The sequence below is a fragment of the Chlamydotis macqueenii genome, chromosome 4 (genome assembly GCF_036417535.1).
Source record: "Chlamydotis macqueenii isolate bChlMac1 chromosome 4, bChlMac1.mat, whole genome shotgun sequence".
Classification (NCBI taxonomy): domain Eukaryota; kingdom Metazoa; phylum Chordata; class Aves; order Otidiformes; family Otididae; genus Chlamydotis; species Chlamydotis macqueenii.
The window spans coordinates 4,806,193-4,822,237 of NC_141559.1; the positions used below are offsets into that span (position 1 = coordinate 4,806,193).

General features: G+C 51.8%; 1 protein-coding gene across 1 annotated transcript; it reads left to right on the forward strand.

The window, feature by feature from the left end:
• Nucleotides 1-99: 99 nt before the first annotated feature.
• On the forward strand, nt 100-9,345 carry EREG (epiregulin). Its single transcript, XM_086746103.1, has 5 exons — nt 100-254; nt 6,597-6,680; nt 7,127-7,250; nt 7,823-7,969; nt 8,934-9,345. Exons 1-5 carry the CDS (start codon nt 209-211, stop codon nt 8,992-8,994), a joined length of 462 nt encoding a protein of 153 aa, XP_086602229.1. The 5' UTR covers nt 100-208; the 3' UTR covers nt 8,995-9,345.
• The last annotated feature ends 6,700 nt before the right edge of the window (nt 9,346-16,045 follow it).

Genomic DNA, 16,045 nt, shown 5'->3' on the forward strand with positions numbered 1-16,045 from the left:
GCCGGGCGCCTGCCCCGGGCCGAGCCGGGTTTCATCACCGGCGAGCGCCGCCCCGCCTCTCCCGCGGCCCATAAAGGTGCGGGGCGGCGCGGCCGGCACCCACAGGGCTCCCGCAGCGCCTCTCCGCCGCAGCCGCCCGCCTCCTCTGCTTCTTCTTTCTCCTCTTCCTTCTCTCTTCGCCTATTCTCCCCGCCCGGACGCGAGGGCGATGGACGCCGGCTGTCTGCGCGCCCGCAACCTGCTGCTCTTCCTCGGTGAGTGCCGCTGGCGGGGCCGGGCGCTGAGCCGCGGGGCTGGGGCATGCCCTGGCTGCTGGAGAACCTCTGGGAAAACGTAAAGCTCGGCTTGCCTGCACGTGAAACCGACGTGTTTCTTCTCCGAGGCAAAGGCATGGGTAGGGATGGGTGTACCTGCGTGGCTGTGTGCGTCGAGGAGCGGAGCACACTGGTCTCACGCTGGTGTGTGGTGTGGTGCGCGATGTCCAGGTGTGCTCTGTGACTGAGTGAGGGTGAATGTTCATTCTCCTCCTTAGCTCTGCTCGCAGCACAGTCTGCTCGAGGCAGCGCATTCTCTTCTCTTTGACCTTGTCCCATCTCGTTCGTCATCTGGTCCTGCTGCTTTCACCCAGGCCGTGCTCTGGGTGAGCTCTGCCGGTGAATCCCCACGGCAGCAGAGGCTTCCTTATGGTAACAAAGCAGGTTGTGGCCTCCCTCTGCTTGACGCTTCTCCGTCTCCTCGCTGGGAGCGTGTTACTCCACTGCGTGACGTAAGCTACCTGAGAGTCCACAGTGAACACGTGTGTCCTTGGAGCATTTAGACTCCGGGAGCCTGGGCGCGCTGTGAAGCAACAACCAGTCCTTGCCACACACACCTCTGCAGGGCACTGGTGGTGACAGCCGAGAGCTGACCCTGTGAGGTGACTCGGGCTGTGGGCAGCAAACATCTTTAAGGTGGGACCGAGACCTGGCGCACTCACACGCTGCTTTAATGACCAAGCGTATTCCCACATGTGATCTTGGGCTCGAGGTGGCGGTTGATGGGGAAGCTCCATCCCAAGACTTCTCTTGGGGCAGATGTTCCCTCATGTGTCACACCCACTGCAGCATGAGTTTGTGTTTTCTCTTGGCCAGGTATTTCCATAATAGCGCAGGGATCAGCTGCTGCGCAGCACCATACTTGCCGGGACAGCGGGCTAAACATCTTGTAGGCTGTGACTCAGCCGTGCTTTGCACAAAACTGGTACTGGAAGGACCTGGTGTGTCTTCATGGATTTGTACACGGATTTAGTTATTTCCGGGGCAGGTACAAAATCTAATAGTAAGGGATGGCTTAGTCATGGCTAGGTGGCATCATAACGAGCGGTAGGAGCGCTTTGCTGCCTTTCGCTCCCAGGTCAGCAGTGTGAGCAGAACTCGGTGCCACTGGCGGAAGCTGGGAAGACTGTCTGTAACTGGTGTTATACTGGGCTTCAGGACATTCCCTGGTGAACGGCTGAAGCCTAACTAGTCATTGTCAGCTTCATACCCTGGCCTTGGCACTGGTTTCCTTGCCCACTCAGAGGGGAAGGCAGGCCTTGGATCTCCAGACCCACTGGACACTTTTGGGAGCTGCTGACCTTACGTTTTCCTGCATCACATTTGTCTGACCATCAGCAAGGGCACTGAACATGGAGGTCACTGAGTCTGGAGGTGTGGAAAATGTCAGTGGCTGATGTGTTTGGCTGGAAGCAGAAATGGATTTCTGTTTTTTCTGTGGGGTAGAACTATCTGCCCCTGCGCACGTGGTGGAAAGCAGAGCAGCCTAGGGTGGCGTGTGGATAAGATCACTGATGCGTAGGTCTCCACAGGGGTGGAAGCAGTACCGAGATGACTCGGTGCACATAATATGTAATTATCTGCATTGTCTCTGCTTAAGGGTAAGTCCTGGCACGGTGGTGAAGATGTTGATGTGGGTCTGCAGCAGTTTTGGAGCCACAGACTTCCCGTAGCAGACAACAGGGGTTTCCAGGGCTGCCTTAAAGCTGCTCTGGCCTGGCCCTGGGCATCCATGACCTTGAGCTGGCAGTTCTGAAGCCACGGGTACAAAATGTGAGATGGGGAAGCCTGGACGCTACTTCCCACAGCCATGGATAGGCACTGCTGCCCAGTTGCCCTAAGGTAGTTTTTTTGAGCCCGTTTCTCTCAATACCGTCACATCCGATGCCTCAATTCAGACCATAGGCCAAACACCGCAGGGGGATGAGGCGGGGGACGAGGGGTGGAAAGGTCTGATACCATCTCCATTCACGTGGGTGAGAAGAGCAACCTGTACATCTTGTATGTCTCATCTCAGGAAGAGGAGCGTTGGGCGCCTGCCTTGACAGGCCTGGTCGGGCAGCTAGGCACCAGGTACATCCTGCCCAAAACACTGAGAAGAAACCAGGTGATGTATCCTGGGTGCAAGGACGGGGAGGTGTGTGTGGTTAAAATTATCTCGAATGAGCGCTTCCCCTTTCCCAGGAAAAAATGCTGGGCCTGCGTGGGTAACCTGAACTCTAGAGATGCTGTGGTTGATGTGAGCAAGGGGTACAGTTGCACAGCCAAATCTTGAATAAGAGTAAGCTGTTTGCAAGGCTTTCCTGGCTAACTCTACATTTCTGTGATCCTCATCTGAAACACAACCACCCACCTAGCCGTTATTGCCGGAGGTGCTTGCTTTGTCTGAGATGGCCTGCATCTGTGGCTAGCTAGGGAGGTTGGCGGCACAGAGATATGGAAGGCGATGCCCTGGAGTTAACTGGTGATAGTAGCGATGCTCACAAAGCCGATAGGACAGGCTGGCTCACTTCCATGTTTCCCGCTTAGTCTACACAAAGAAGGCCTTGGACAATCAGACATGCTCTGGGTGTCCAAAATCAGGTGACAGGGGTCACCTTGATCTGTCTCTGGAGTTAAACTGGCCTGAGGTCCTCCAGGTGCCTGTCACCTGTACACCTCTGCGCTTGGCATTGCTTTGAAAGCGCAACCCCCGCGAAAAGTGTAGGCACTACCGCTGTGGCAGAGAGACCACAGAGATGCCAAATGTGAAGCAGCACCATGGGGTCTTCTTCAGATGAACTAGTACGAGATTAGTTGTCTCAGCAACAGGCAAAGCCAACTCAAATGATGATTGACCTCTCAGAAGTGTTACAATTCCCCGTTGAAATGGGTGTAAATCTTGCCAAGATACTAGTTGTCAGTTACGCGTCTCCAGAATGTGCATCCTTCATCCTTAGCAGTCATCCTGTAACTGGAAACCACGGCTGGCTTTCAGTGGATGAACTGGTAGTGAGTCTTTGCATGCCATTGCTGATGAAGAGTGCAGGAAGCAAAGACAGCCAGTCTCTCTCCCTAGTTTTCTTTTCACCCTTCGTGGAAGGCCGAGTCAACCAGGAGCGTTACTCCTGTTCCAGTGACAGCCGCCGCTGTCAGCGTTAACCGTACAGAATACCTGCAATTCCAGGCGTTGTTGTGCATGCGTGCTGGTGGTGTAGCAATCAGCGTAGCGCTGGCATTCCTGCAAGGTGCACATGAATATCCACCATCTCATGACTGTTATCTTGTACCCTGTAGAGTATTTGCTTAGTGAACAGGAAAGGAATAAAAATATACCTACCTCTCCCAGGTCCCATGTTTGGTATACATCATCTGGTAATTATTCTGGGAAAGGCTCCCCTTTGCCATTACGGCGCGTGGATCCCTTATCCTCCCGCAGGATCCCCCTCCCACTGATGTCAGAGGAGAAATATGTGCATGGGGGAAAGGGCAAAATACAAATGTGGAGCAGGAAGAACTTTGCCCGAACGCAGAAAATACTGCTGGGTGTCAGCAAATACCCACGCCTGCGCTCCAGCCTTTCCAGCCCGTGCATCTGCAGTCGGGCAGAGGAGGCTGTCGGTCCTCGCGCATGGCCGCAATGGGGCAAGCCTTTGTTTGGTGTTGTAGGAGGAGATTATTTTTAAACTGTCTCTCACAGGTGTCTGAGTTTTGGCCTTTTCCTCTAACTGGAAAGCTGTGCCTCCTTCTGGAGCAAAGAGAAGAGCTGACCCGTCTCTTGCATGTACCTGGGTTTGAGTTTCTCAAGCACAAAAGCCAGGTGCTGGTAACTCTCAAACTGGGAACTTGAGATTAAAAAGTAACTGCTCAGACTATGCTCAGATCAAGGAAGCAGGCAAGTTGAAACAGAAATACGTAGGCTAAAAGACATCATCAGCCTGCTTAATCCATCTGCTTAACCAAGTACGATAGATGTGGATATCTCTGGTACCTCTAGCGTATTTTGCCTTGACGCACGTTCATGACTATCACATGGCCCCCAGGCCAAATCTTGCCGTAGCACATCACGCAGAGATGATGGCAGCAGGACGTGGGGAGCAGGAGGAGCCTCAGGTCACTAACTCTCGCTAGTCCCAGGATTTCAGCATCCCTTCTTGCAATGGCTCGGTGAATACTTCGTGGGACAGAGCTTTCCTGTGCCACAGCTGCTTCCTGCTGAGGGAGCAGCTTAGTCAGTGGAGCGCTCCTGAAGTGTCCCTCTAGTTCCTGAAAAGGAGGACTGACTCGGTAAATCTCCATTTCCCAGCATGATTTGGGTCGCAGGCTTGAAGCCTGTTGTTCTGGCAGTAACTGAGCTGCCACTGTCTGTCCACTGGTGGCCTCATCCTCCAAACGCTGTAACTTTCTGTCATAGCGACTCAAATTGTCCTTACAGAAGTGTTAAACTGCTTCTCCTGAGGAAATCCATAGTGAGCATTTTTATAGTGCTGTTATTAAAAAAAAATCCCGCCCTGAAAGTAAACTTGCGGGTCCTGCCCCATCGGAGTGAGAGGCAGGTCTAGCTGAGTCACACGAACAGGCGCCGGTGTCTCCGGCTTAATCTCTCCTGTTCGAGTCGAGATGCTGGCATCGTTGGTCTGTTACTGTGGCTCTCGCTGTGGCGATCCTAGTCTTTGTCTTTTCTTCTAAAGCCCGGTGGAAACCTGGGTTATTAGCTTTGCAAGGAATGCCGTGGAGAGGGAGGGAAGGAGGAGGAATGGTGGTTTTCAAGAAACACAAACACACACACAACCCCCCTCCCCCCCCATCCCTCTAAGACAGATGTTCCTGCTGTTCTTGTGTCCGGCTGGAATAAAGCTTAAAGGAAGCCTGCTAATCACTCAGAAATAGATGAGCTGCAGGAAGTCCATAAATCACTACTAGATTTAACTCTGAGACGTAATGAAACTTTCTAATAACTCGAGTTGAATTGGAGTGATCAAGAAATTATGAAGGCACACTCCCTGCATTAGACATGCATGACCTGACAAGTTAACAGAGGCAAACAGCCCAAAGACACAAATTACAGACTGGTGCGGAATGGGGCTGGTGACTAAGCGGTTCACGAGCAGGTTAGCTTGTGGCCACAGCAGGATTGTGAGCCAAATGGATTTCACAGCCAGCTGGGGCAAACACTGACTGTTCCTCGTGGAGCCATGGAGCTACAGGTGCTTGTGTTGGCCTTCAGATCCTGTTTGGAACTGGTCATTTAACTAGTAGAATACCTGAAAGCTGTGCCTGTGCAGCACGAGACAGCCCAAAAGGCGTCAAAATGCTTTTTAGGCGGGCCCTTGCTCCCCAAGGAACCGCTCCAGTAGCCAAACTCCTCAGCCTGCATGGTGCAATCTCCTTTTGTGTCTGGTACCCACATCAAACCTGCTGAGCTGCAGTTCTCCTTAGTGTGGATGGTGAAGAAGGGACAGAAATGTCCCCGTTTTCTTCTGGGACTCTGCTGAGATAAGTAACACTGGCCCAGGATCCGTGAAGTGGTCAGTAACCTCTCCAACCCAGTGACCGGATGAAGAGGGTTTGAGACCTGGTGTTAGCTGTCTTTGCAAGCAGCTTTTTAACTGGAAAGCTCCCACACGAGAGCGAGTATTGGTGCAGGAACTGTCCAGACTTTCAGGCTGGTTGGAGCAGGTAGAGGGCTGAGGAAGCTCTTGACTGATAAAGAGCAGCTTTTGTGTTAAGCCCAACTCCAGCAGTATGTGGTCTCTGAAGCCAGCGGCAGGGCCCTGAGCCTGGCTTAGCGCTGCCCTGCTGTGCTGAGTCACCAACTGTGCCGATTTGCTGAATCCTAGGAAATTCTCTCCACGTGGACTGTTGTGACTCAAGGACATCTTGATTCTTATTGCCAAAAGAACTCCTCCTGCAGTGAGTGCTGGCTGGCTGTGTCCCTTACACAGGTGCCATGCCAACCCAGAGAGAAAGCTAACATCATCAGAGCTGGCCAGACTTCTGCCTCTCTCTCCAAGCCTCTTCCTGCCCAGTTTCACTCACAGTGTGAGAGGGAGGTGGTCACAGACACCACGTTACTGTCTGATCTTTGTTCCACATTAAAAGTTTGTTTTTCAGAGGTATTTCCTTGGGCTGCCTTGGATAATATAGACAGCAGACCTATATTTTTTCAACTTCCAACACTGAGGTTTTCCTACTAAGATAAAAACCTTCTGTTCTTGTCTTAACTTAATGAGTGCACCAGCTGAAATACTGACTGTACTTGAAAAGCATCTAGTTTTGACTCCTCTTTTTATTTTCTTATAGGTTACCTATTGCAAGCCGTCCTGGGCACAACAGTGATCCCATTATGTGGGCCTGGCGAGATGGAGAACTGCACAACAGCACTAAGTAAGCGTCCTGCACAGCTCTCTCTGTAAATAACAAGTGTCTGGTTCCCATTTTCCTCAGGCAGGCTGAGGTGCCCTTGGAAATAATTTATCTGTTGGTCAGCATTGCCCTTTGCATCCTGCAAAGTGCCGTGTTGTTGAACGAGAATCATTTATTAGCCCGTGTTTCCTTTAATATTGCTTCTTCAGCAGAAGAGCCCTGTCTGAGGTGAGAACGCTGCTATAAAAGCAGAAATAGCTTATGTGGAACTCCCGAAGGACAGGTCAATATAGCTCTAGCCTGGGAAAATCCTCTCCCTGTTCAGAAGGCTTACCTGCTCTAGTGCCTGCTGTGTTGGAGGGCTCTTGGTAGCGAGACTGTTAGCTGTACTTGTAAAGCTTCTACATTTTTTGGGAAATACAAAGGGAAGATAAGGCTGATGAGATGCTAACAAAATCTCCTTGCAGTCCAGACAGAGAACAGTCCACGTGTGGCTCAAGTTGGGATAACCAGATGCAAGCCTGAAATGAAGGACTACTGCTTCCACGGACAGTGCGTGTACATAGTGGACCTGGACGAGCACTACTGCAGGTATGGGTAGGGCGCAGTGCGTCCCGCAAACCTCCCTGGGGTGGCCTTTGACATGAACCCTGCGTGGCCTTTCATCTCCCTGCTGTTGGTGCTTAGCTGGGACAGCAATCCAGCAAAGTATTTAACTGCTCACAAGCACTTAAAGAGGAGCAGTATGTCTGTAAGACACCTGAGCTGCATTTAAGCTAGCGTTAGCCAGGTGGTGAAACCTGAGTGAGAGCCTTAGACACCTGAAATGAGTCACCACCCCAACTTAAACCTGGGACACTCATTCTGATGTGCTTCTGTGTTCATCTCTATTTGCAGCAATGTGAGATCCGGACCTCAGGCAGAGCAACAAGGTCTCTCCTTTGATTCAGCCTACAAAATAAAAATCCTCTAGGCATTTTTAAGGGCATTCTTAGTTTACTTGAAGAATGTGCAACCGTTTCTAGGACCACACGGGCTTGAGTTAGATCATTTGGAATTGCCTGTCCCTGAGGAAAGAGCAGGCCAGCAGTATAGCATGCTGTGTGGACTGCTAAAGCGTAACCCCGCAGCGATGGCTCTAATTCTGTCTCTCTTACCCTCAGGTGTGACGTAGGCTTCTCTGGTGTTCGATGCGTGCATTCAGAACTCGTCAGACAGCCCCTCAGTAAGGAGTATGTGGCGCTGACAGTTATCGTAGTTCTGCTTTTCCTCATTGCCATCTCTATCGCAAGCTACTACATCTGCAGAAGGTAAGAGAGAGTTTCTTCGTGGCTCAGGGGAGAGAGGCAGCTGTTTGCGTATTAAGTGTCTGCTGAGTACCACCTGGGGGACCTACAGTCACCTGACTGTCTGGAGATAGTTTGGCATACGTACCTGCTAGCCTGCACTTAGCAAAGTGTGCAAGAAAGGAATTGTGCTGGTGGCCTAGCATTACACAAACTGCAGGCTACGGAACAGCACCCTCAGATGCGTCTAAGCCCTGACAGAGGACTGCATACATCAGTTCATGTCTGTCTTGGCGGATGTATTGAGGTAAAGGAGAGAGCAGACAGGGAATAGGAAAATCCTAATTCCTTTTCTTGGTAATGCCATTTCCCCAGTCATCAGGAACTGGCAAGCAACTGGATTAATACTAGTGAATTTGTTTATCTGCCATGTTATTGTGGGGACTGTGATATCACCAGCATTCCTTATCAGCTTTACCATGGAGGACAGTACTCTCCTCCATTAACAGACCCACCAGCAGCAGGAATCCTTCTTCAGGCTGATAACTAATCGTAAGCAGCGTCAGGGAGCCGAGAAAGTGGAAGAACCCCCCAGAGAGAGAGCTCAGCTTCACAGATCTGATAGCACTGTAATTCCTCTTCCCCACCCGAAGACTGGATGGCGCGTCGTCACGAACAGAAGCTGGCCTAGATGGTTAGGGTACGGAGCCCGAGCGCAGGGCAGGACCCCGCAGGATTTCTCAGAGACAAACCTAGTACCAGTGGCAAGGCTTGGTGCAGGTGTGGCATCTTCAGTGAACAGTTGAGAAATGAGACTGCATGCAAGTGATCTCAGACCTGGAGATGAGCACAGACAGAGCCTAGCTGCTAGAGGTTTAACACAAACACGAGGAGGTCATACAGCTTTTTTTTTCCTTCCCTTCACTCCCCCAAAGCTGTTTGGAACAACTGGCTTTCCAGAACTCACGCTTTTCTTCTCTGCTTCCAGGTACCGGAACAAGAAGAGACGAGCAAACGCCAGCGAATACAAGGAGGTTGGTGCCCTGTAGAAGAAACGGTGGCTTCCTGCAGTGCTCTGTTCATCTGGATGGACTCAGTGGCTTCCCATCTATTTAAATGTTATTTTTATTAACAATATTTGCAATATTTATAACCTTTTAAAAATTTCAATTGTTTGGTGATCCAATCAGTATAGGTCAAGTATTTTATTTTCAGTGTTTTATTTTTTTATTAAATAATATTTCCTAATGAGAACCCCACCTAAGTGGTTCTGTGGGATAGAGATATATTTTTTATAAAAGCTCATCTTCTTACTCTGAAGAGTAATTTTATATTTATTCTTGTGAATATGCTCAAAACAATTCTATTCCTTGAAATAAAAGTTCTAGACAAAGTCAAAATATCTGTGTGCTTTGATTGAAGTGAAATTCGGCGTGGCTTGGCTGAGCAGGTTGTTTGAAGCCCCAGCAGTTATTGTTGGAGAGAGAAACTGTAGTATCACTGATGATGTGCATCAACGCACCGTGGTTCCAGTGAACACAGCTGGCAGCTGGGGTAACTGGAGGAAGCCCTCAAGGGAGAAAGAGCGCAGCTCCCAGCACAGCCTCTCCAACACGCACTGCGTGACAGCAGCGTGGGTCTTGGCCCCTCCGTACCCTCAGGAAAGTTGTGCTGGGTACGTTTGGGATTACAGCAGGGGGGCAGCAGCACACGTTGGTCCGTCTCTGCAGCAGAACGCGGTGACGCAGCGCAGCTCAGGCCATGAGCGTAGCTACAGGAAGAAGGCTCCCTCAAAACCAGTACCAGCACTGAAGCCCTTCCCATAGTGTTTCTGCCATAGTGTCTGTCATACATCTAGGAGCAGAGGAAAGGAAAGATTTTGTGAGTTTGGGCTTAATGTAGACATCTTGTTGGCCTAAAATAATGGCAGAATAGCCCGCTGGGTTTAGCTGCGCCCTCAGCCTGGCTCGCTGTGAACGGGAAGGACTCTTGCAGCATCTGAATCATCCCTGTTAATCCCATCACTTCTCACACTTTCAAAAGATGTGACAAAATGCACCACCTTTGCATCATTCCCGGTCTTTGCCAGAGGTCCGTGCGAGCTGCATCAGCCTGCATTGCTCGGTGTTTATGGGTGTGAGACCTGTGATCTCTTGACCTGTGCAACAGGATCTTTGTGAGGAAGAGTGGTGGGCATGAGGCATCACAAAGTGAGAGTGCTCTTTCAGAAGCTCTCAGTCAGCCAGGGGCCCTTGAGCAGGGACAAACTGGCTCCCTCTCTTCTTAAGCTGCCCTCCTCTGTTAGATGCTCTCGAGATCAAGGACATGGAAGGGGAGATCTTATTCTGGAAAGTGACTTTCCTTGCTTTTCTGCTGTGTGTCAATTTTCGGCTGAGCTGGTAGGTAGCAGAGCAGAAATGTCTTGCAGCATCCTGTAGAGTGAAGCCTGTCTGTGACCTGCCATGAAAGGGAACCCACGAGCTCGTCCGCACACAGGTCTGCTTCTGTCCCAGCCTGATAGTCTCTTCCTGACTGGGACTTACTTTCCTGGCTATTTTCCCTCTGACAAGCACCAGCCACAGCAGAGGTGTGGTCAGGCAGACCTGAGACGTGATGAAATCGCTCTGCCCAGAATTTGCCAGTTTTCAGGCACTTCTCTCCCCAGTGGGGAGTGCACAAGGTGAGGAGGAGGAGGAGGGATGTCTACTTAGCAAAACAAAGCTGTGATCTGAGCAGACCAACATTACACATGATGGATCGCTCCAGCAGCGCGCAGCAGGAGAGTCTGGATGCCTCAGGCTGGTGCATGCGAGCGCTGGCTCAAGATGGGTCTTGGCGGTACAAATTTTTCCCTGGTCTGCCTGGTCCTTTGTGTCTCCCTTCAGTACGGAGCTAGAAGGGGGTTGCTGGTCCTTCCCGGTTAACTGGGTTAACTCTGTGTCACAGGGCTCTTGTTAGCTGCGCTTCAGCTTTTCACTTCCTCTCTCATTCTCCTGCCACCCAGTTGTCACACAGGAACCTGTTCTGTCAGGTAACCGGTGACAGCTGATGGCAAGCCCAGCCACAGCCTCATTGCTAGCACAGCCTTTCCCAGTGGGAAGATGGGGCAAAAACCGATTCTTGGAGCCTCCTCCTGTTCTTGCTGTGACCCAGTTAGGATACGTGGTGACACATCTTTGTTTCCCCCTCAGGCTTCCCCACCTGGCCATGAACTGTTCTGGCCAGTCACTGTTCCTCCTCCAGAAGCTTTTCCTGGGCTCACCAGAGGGAACAGTCCACTTTCAGAGCTGAGCAGGATTTGTTTGGGTTTTTTCTACCTCTCTTAACATTTAGCTGACTGTCTTGATTCGGCTTGGGCTTTCTCCACCTATCCTGTTGCTCATCCTAGTCCCAGCCCATAGCAGCCCGTCCAGACCCTGTGTTTTTCTCGCTCCTGCACACAGTTGAGCAACTGGAAAGCTTGGGGCCACATACCGGCCTGCCACCTCAACAGCTTGTGCCGCCTGGACGTCGATTGCCCGTCCAGCAACCACGCAGCTGGGTCCTGGTGACACACCCCAAATAATTTGTCTCAGAGAGTGAACCTCCCTCATTCTTTCCATGGTTTCTGCTGTCACCACTTCCATCCCTCTGGTGCAGCTCTTCCTCGCCTGCACCGCCCACTGCCACCGTCACCTTTGGCTGCAACTGTCTTTCCATCGGTGAGAGCACCAGGTTGTCCTGCTTAAGCCTTGCTTACCAAATGCCTTTGGCTCCTGCAGAAGCGTTCCAGGCTCCTGTCAGGAAAGTTCTCCCATGCCTGTGTCAAACTGCATCGCGGCAGAGTGGGTGCGTGAAACGGGCAGGGACAGGGACTAGAGACGGGTACTGGAGAGACCCACCTGATACCGCAGCGATCTACGTGTCCTCGGGGCCGCCACCGTATCGCTGGGCGGTTTTTCCTCCTGGGACACATCTGGTGGCCACTCTCTGGAGGACCGAGCGGCCACAGCTCCCACCAGCTGCAGTGGTGCTCCATTCGACATCTCCCTGTCATTTGGAAACTGACCCCATCCCAGACCTGCCCTGTCGTAACCCTGCTGTGGGGCTCTTCCCCCCCAGTCTGTATATGTTACCCAAACCCCGTTCCAGCCTTTGGGATTCAGGCAGACGACAGCTGACGCTTGCTTTCAAGCCTGGGGCTGTCTGACCTAGAAAGCAACGGCAGCAACTCCTCCCTTGGTGCTCTGTGGAAGGACGGGGCTTTTTTGAGGTAGGGCTCACTGTAAGCTCACTGAAATGCCGTGCCTTTGTGCAGAGGTTACTGGTGTTAATATTTCCCATTTTTTAAGAAGGTATTAGAAAAATCTTTCCAAAAGCAGCAGCTGGCCACAAAACTGCGAAGAGGTCAGAAGGGGAGCAGCCAGTTACTGATGCCTTCCATCACTTTATCACTTCTTGAAGGAGAAACTCCTTCAGCGTCTGTCGTGTGCCCACTCTCACCAAACCTGGAATTACCGTTACCGCAATGTCCGTGGCTACCGCAGGGCTTAAAACCAAACCTCCTTTTGTACACCCCTCACCCGTGGCCCACACAGCAATGCGTTTGGCTTGGGAGGCTGACCTTTCTCTCTCCAGATGCCGTCTGGCCTGTTGCGTGCCTCGTGGTAATGTCACTAGAGGTGCTTTGGCAATCGCAGGCCTCCGTGAGTCATGTGTCCCCCTCAGCGGGTTTCCTTGGAGTGCGTCAGCCGGTCATGTCTCAAGTTTGCCGAGGGCTGGAGGAAGCCTCCGTGACGGTCTGGGCTTACATCACAGAGGCGGAGGACATTTGGACAACTGGTCCCAGTCCCCGCTGAGGCAAGCCTCGGGTTGCACAGGCGCCTCATCTCGGTGCTGCTCCTGAGAATTGCAGGTATGGGGCATGTTGAAAATCTGGGCTGGGTCAGTAGCGCTCATCCTTTGTGTTCGTGATGAAGAAAGGATGGTGGGATGGATGGATGAACACATGGACCAATGAACGGATGGAAGAAAGGATGGATGGAAGGATGGATGGATGGAAGGTGTTGCATCAGTGAATGTGGAAGTTTGGTTTTGCACAAATAGTCGTCATTATTTTAATAAAGCCAGTGCCAAACCTAAATTACTCCAACACTCCCATTATATAATTCCATCCTGTATGATTAAAAGCTTTCCCAGCAAACTGGGAGATTAAAACAACTGATCAAAAAATGCTGAGAAATCTCTCTGCCCTACCCTGATGAATGCCAGTCTGATCCGTCTGACCCAGGCACCAGAGGGCATCACCCTCTTCGTAGGCAAATCCAGTAGGAATTTAGGAGATGAGGTGCAATAGTGAACAGGCACCGGTCCCAACTGGGAACCACCGTTTGTCCATGGATGTTTGTCAGTGGTCCCCAGCGGTCCTGTGGTGGGGGCTGTTTCTATTCCAGTTCGCTGGGCTGGCTGTTGATGCCCTTCCTTCTAACGGGAAGCCAAGGCGGTTGTACGAGCCGCGTGAATGAGGAAGAGAAGCCAGTTTAGCCGCCTCTCCCAGAACTGCTATCATTTAGGTGGTAGAGGCGGGGAAATGGGGGTTAATTTCAGGAGAGAAGAGTAGCTGGTGGGAGGTGGATATCCCTTGGGTAGGGGAAAGGTTGCTGTCAGGGCTACCAGTGCCCTGTCGCGGCTGCTCGCTTCTCGGCCAGCCCGCTGCGGCTCTGAGCAGTGCCCCTGTCCCAGGCGATGCTCTGGATACCACTGCTTTGTCCCGACTCACGTAATTCCTCCTCAGCCGTTGCCTCCACGACAACATCCCCATGCGGATAGCCTGACGTACCCCGGCAAGTCAGCCGCTCCACTTGTGGAGATGCAGGGCTCTCTTTCTGCAGCAAAGTTGCACTGGGAATTTTTCCACCCGAAGGATTTTTCTGGTGGAAAATACAGGTTCTGAAACAGGCAAGTAACCTGACGTGGGATTGTTTCTCCTCCCAACATACTCACCCGTTGATTTTGTTTCCACTGGGATAACTGAACTGAGAAACTGCATTTCTGCCAGTTCGTCGCTGGTCAAAACTTTTTGGTTCTTTTCAGCTCCCCCATGCTGTTTTGTTCCCGGGAGCTCAAATCAAGCAGAGGGGGACAAGACCTCGTTCCTCAGCCAGCGTTCCCCGTGACATTCCATTCCCACCTAGTGGTCACCTCCCAGACTACATTCCCCACCTCCAGCTCCCCATTCCCGTGCGTGGGGCGTCCCCAGTGTCATCCCACGCTGGCGCGCGTGGGGCTCGGGTCTCCGACCCGGTGCAGCAGGGACAGAGGAGGGTGGGAGCGCGGCCTCCCTGCCACATCGCGCCACGGGGAGTTAGCGGTGGAAAAGCAGCGGTTTGTGCTCATCCTGAGAACAGCAGAGAACACTGCGATCTTACAAAAAACAGTGGTTTTTTATTCATCCAAAAATGTGGAAATTAAGGCTTTCAGCATTTTCTTAATGCAAAATTTGGAGCATTGCCAACCCCAACGTGGAAAAAATAATTATGACATTTTTGGCGTGATGCCCTGTTTGGAATAGAGATGGAAGCTGGAAAGCCAGACCTCCCCAAAGGGGCAGACGCGTGGCTTTGGTCAGTCCTTATCGGAAATGCACAGCATTTCCAGAAGGCTCTCGCTGTTCCTTGCGCGTGCTGTCCGCAGAGTGGTTCATCGTTACTGCCAGGCTCAGTTTCCTGATGTTTACCAGGAGTCTTCCTTTCTTTCGGGACTGAAGGCTGGCATCAGCCGCCGAAGAGCTACCCAGCCACCAGGAGTATTTTGTCAGCCCTGTCCCTCGCAGCCTGGGTACCCTGAGCCTCGGCCTGCCTTCGGCGGAGGCTGAAAGCGATGCCAAGTGATATGACGGATTTTAGTCATCCCACAGCCGCCCGTCCTGCAAATTCATCAACTTCAAAACGAGCTGCTCAAGCTCATGGTCTGAGAATGCAAGAGTCACCATGTCCTCCCAGGGATCTGGCGATGACCTCAGCCCTGGTGTATTTAGCCCACCGACGGACACCCAGGACGGCAACATCTCTGCCTGCCGCGGCAGTAATTTGGCAGTTGTGGGTGGCAAGGAAACGGCATGCATGCAGTTTGTGGCTCTGCTAGCGTGGGGTCACAGAAATCTGTCCCTTGGACTCCCCTCTCTTTACTGATGGAGTGATGCTTTCCTTGTCTGTCTCCCTTGCAGGTTTTCGCCTGCCTTGTGGCAGGGAGTCAGCGTTTCCAGCACCAGCGCTCAGGGGTTGTGGAGAGGCTGCCTTCACGCCCCACTCGCTGCACCGAAGGTCTGGCTCCTGGGATCTCCGGGTGAGGGACAGCCGGTTCGGCAGCCTGCGGAGCGCAGGGATGGCAGGATGGGTACGTGGTGCCTGGCAGCCGTGGGCGGCAACAGGCAAAACCCAGTCAGTCTGAAAAACCTCCCAGAGACCCCGGGCCGGACTTTGGGGACGGGCAGTGGGGATGAGAGCAACCGCCCCGGCAGGGCTAAGGGCACGGGCACGGTGGCTCTGCCTCTGTGGGCGCACGCTGGGAAAATATTGACTCTGCGTTTAGCAGCAGGGATGGCACAGAGCCCCTGTGAAAATGGCTTTTGTGGCGGTGTTTCTAAAGTTGAGCACCAGGCTGCTTGTTGTAGGGCAGTAGGGCCCCGAGCAGCCTCAGCTCTCCTCCTTTCCGGTTCTTCCAAATTATTTAATCTGTTTGCTGACTGCATTGCAGGCGTGTAACACCTGCAAAATGAAGAATTTGGTGTTCAGAGCGGTGGGGATACTTGAAATGTAACTCTTGAATTGACAATGTACGGCCATTTCTCAATTTGCGTACAAAGTCTTGTGCATTTTTTTCAGCTCAGCTCCGTCTTTTAAATGTTTTTTATTTTATTTGCCACCACTCTGCTAATGTGGGGAAAAAATGGCTTTCTGGCTGCAATGCTCAGCAACCTATTTCATGCATGTTAAGACAATATGTCTTTAAATCCTGAAATAATTCAAGTGTAGTCAAATGCCAGTGAATTTTCTCTCTCTTTTTATATAGAAACACATTAGTTCCAGGCAACTTGGGAATAACCTTCCAGAGTTAGGAATT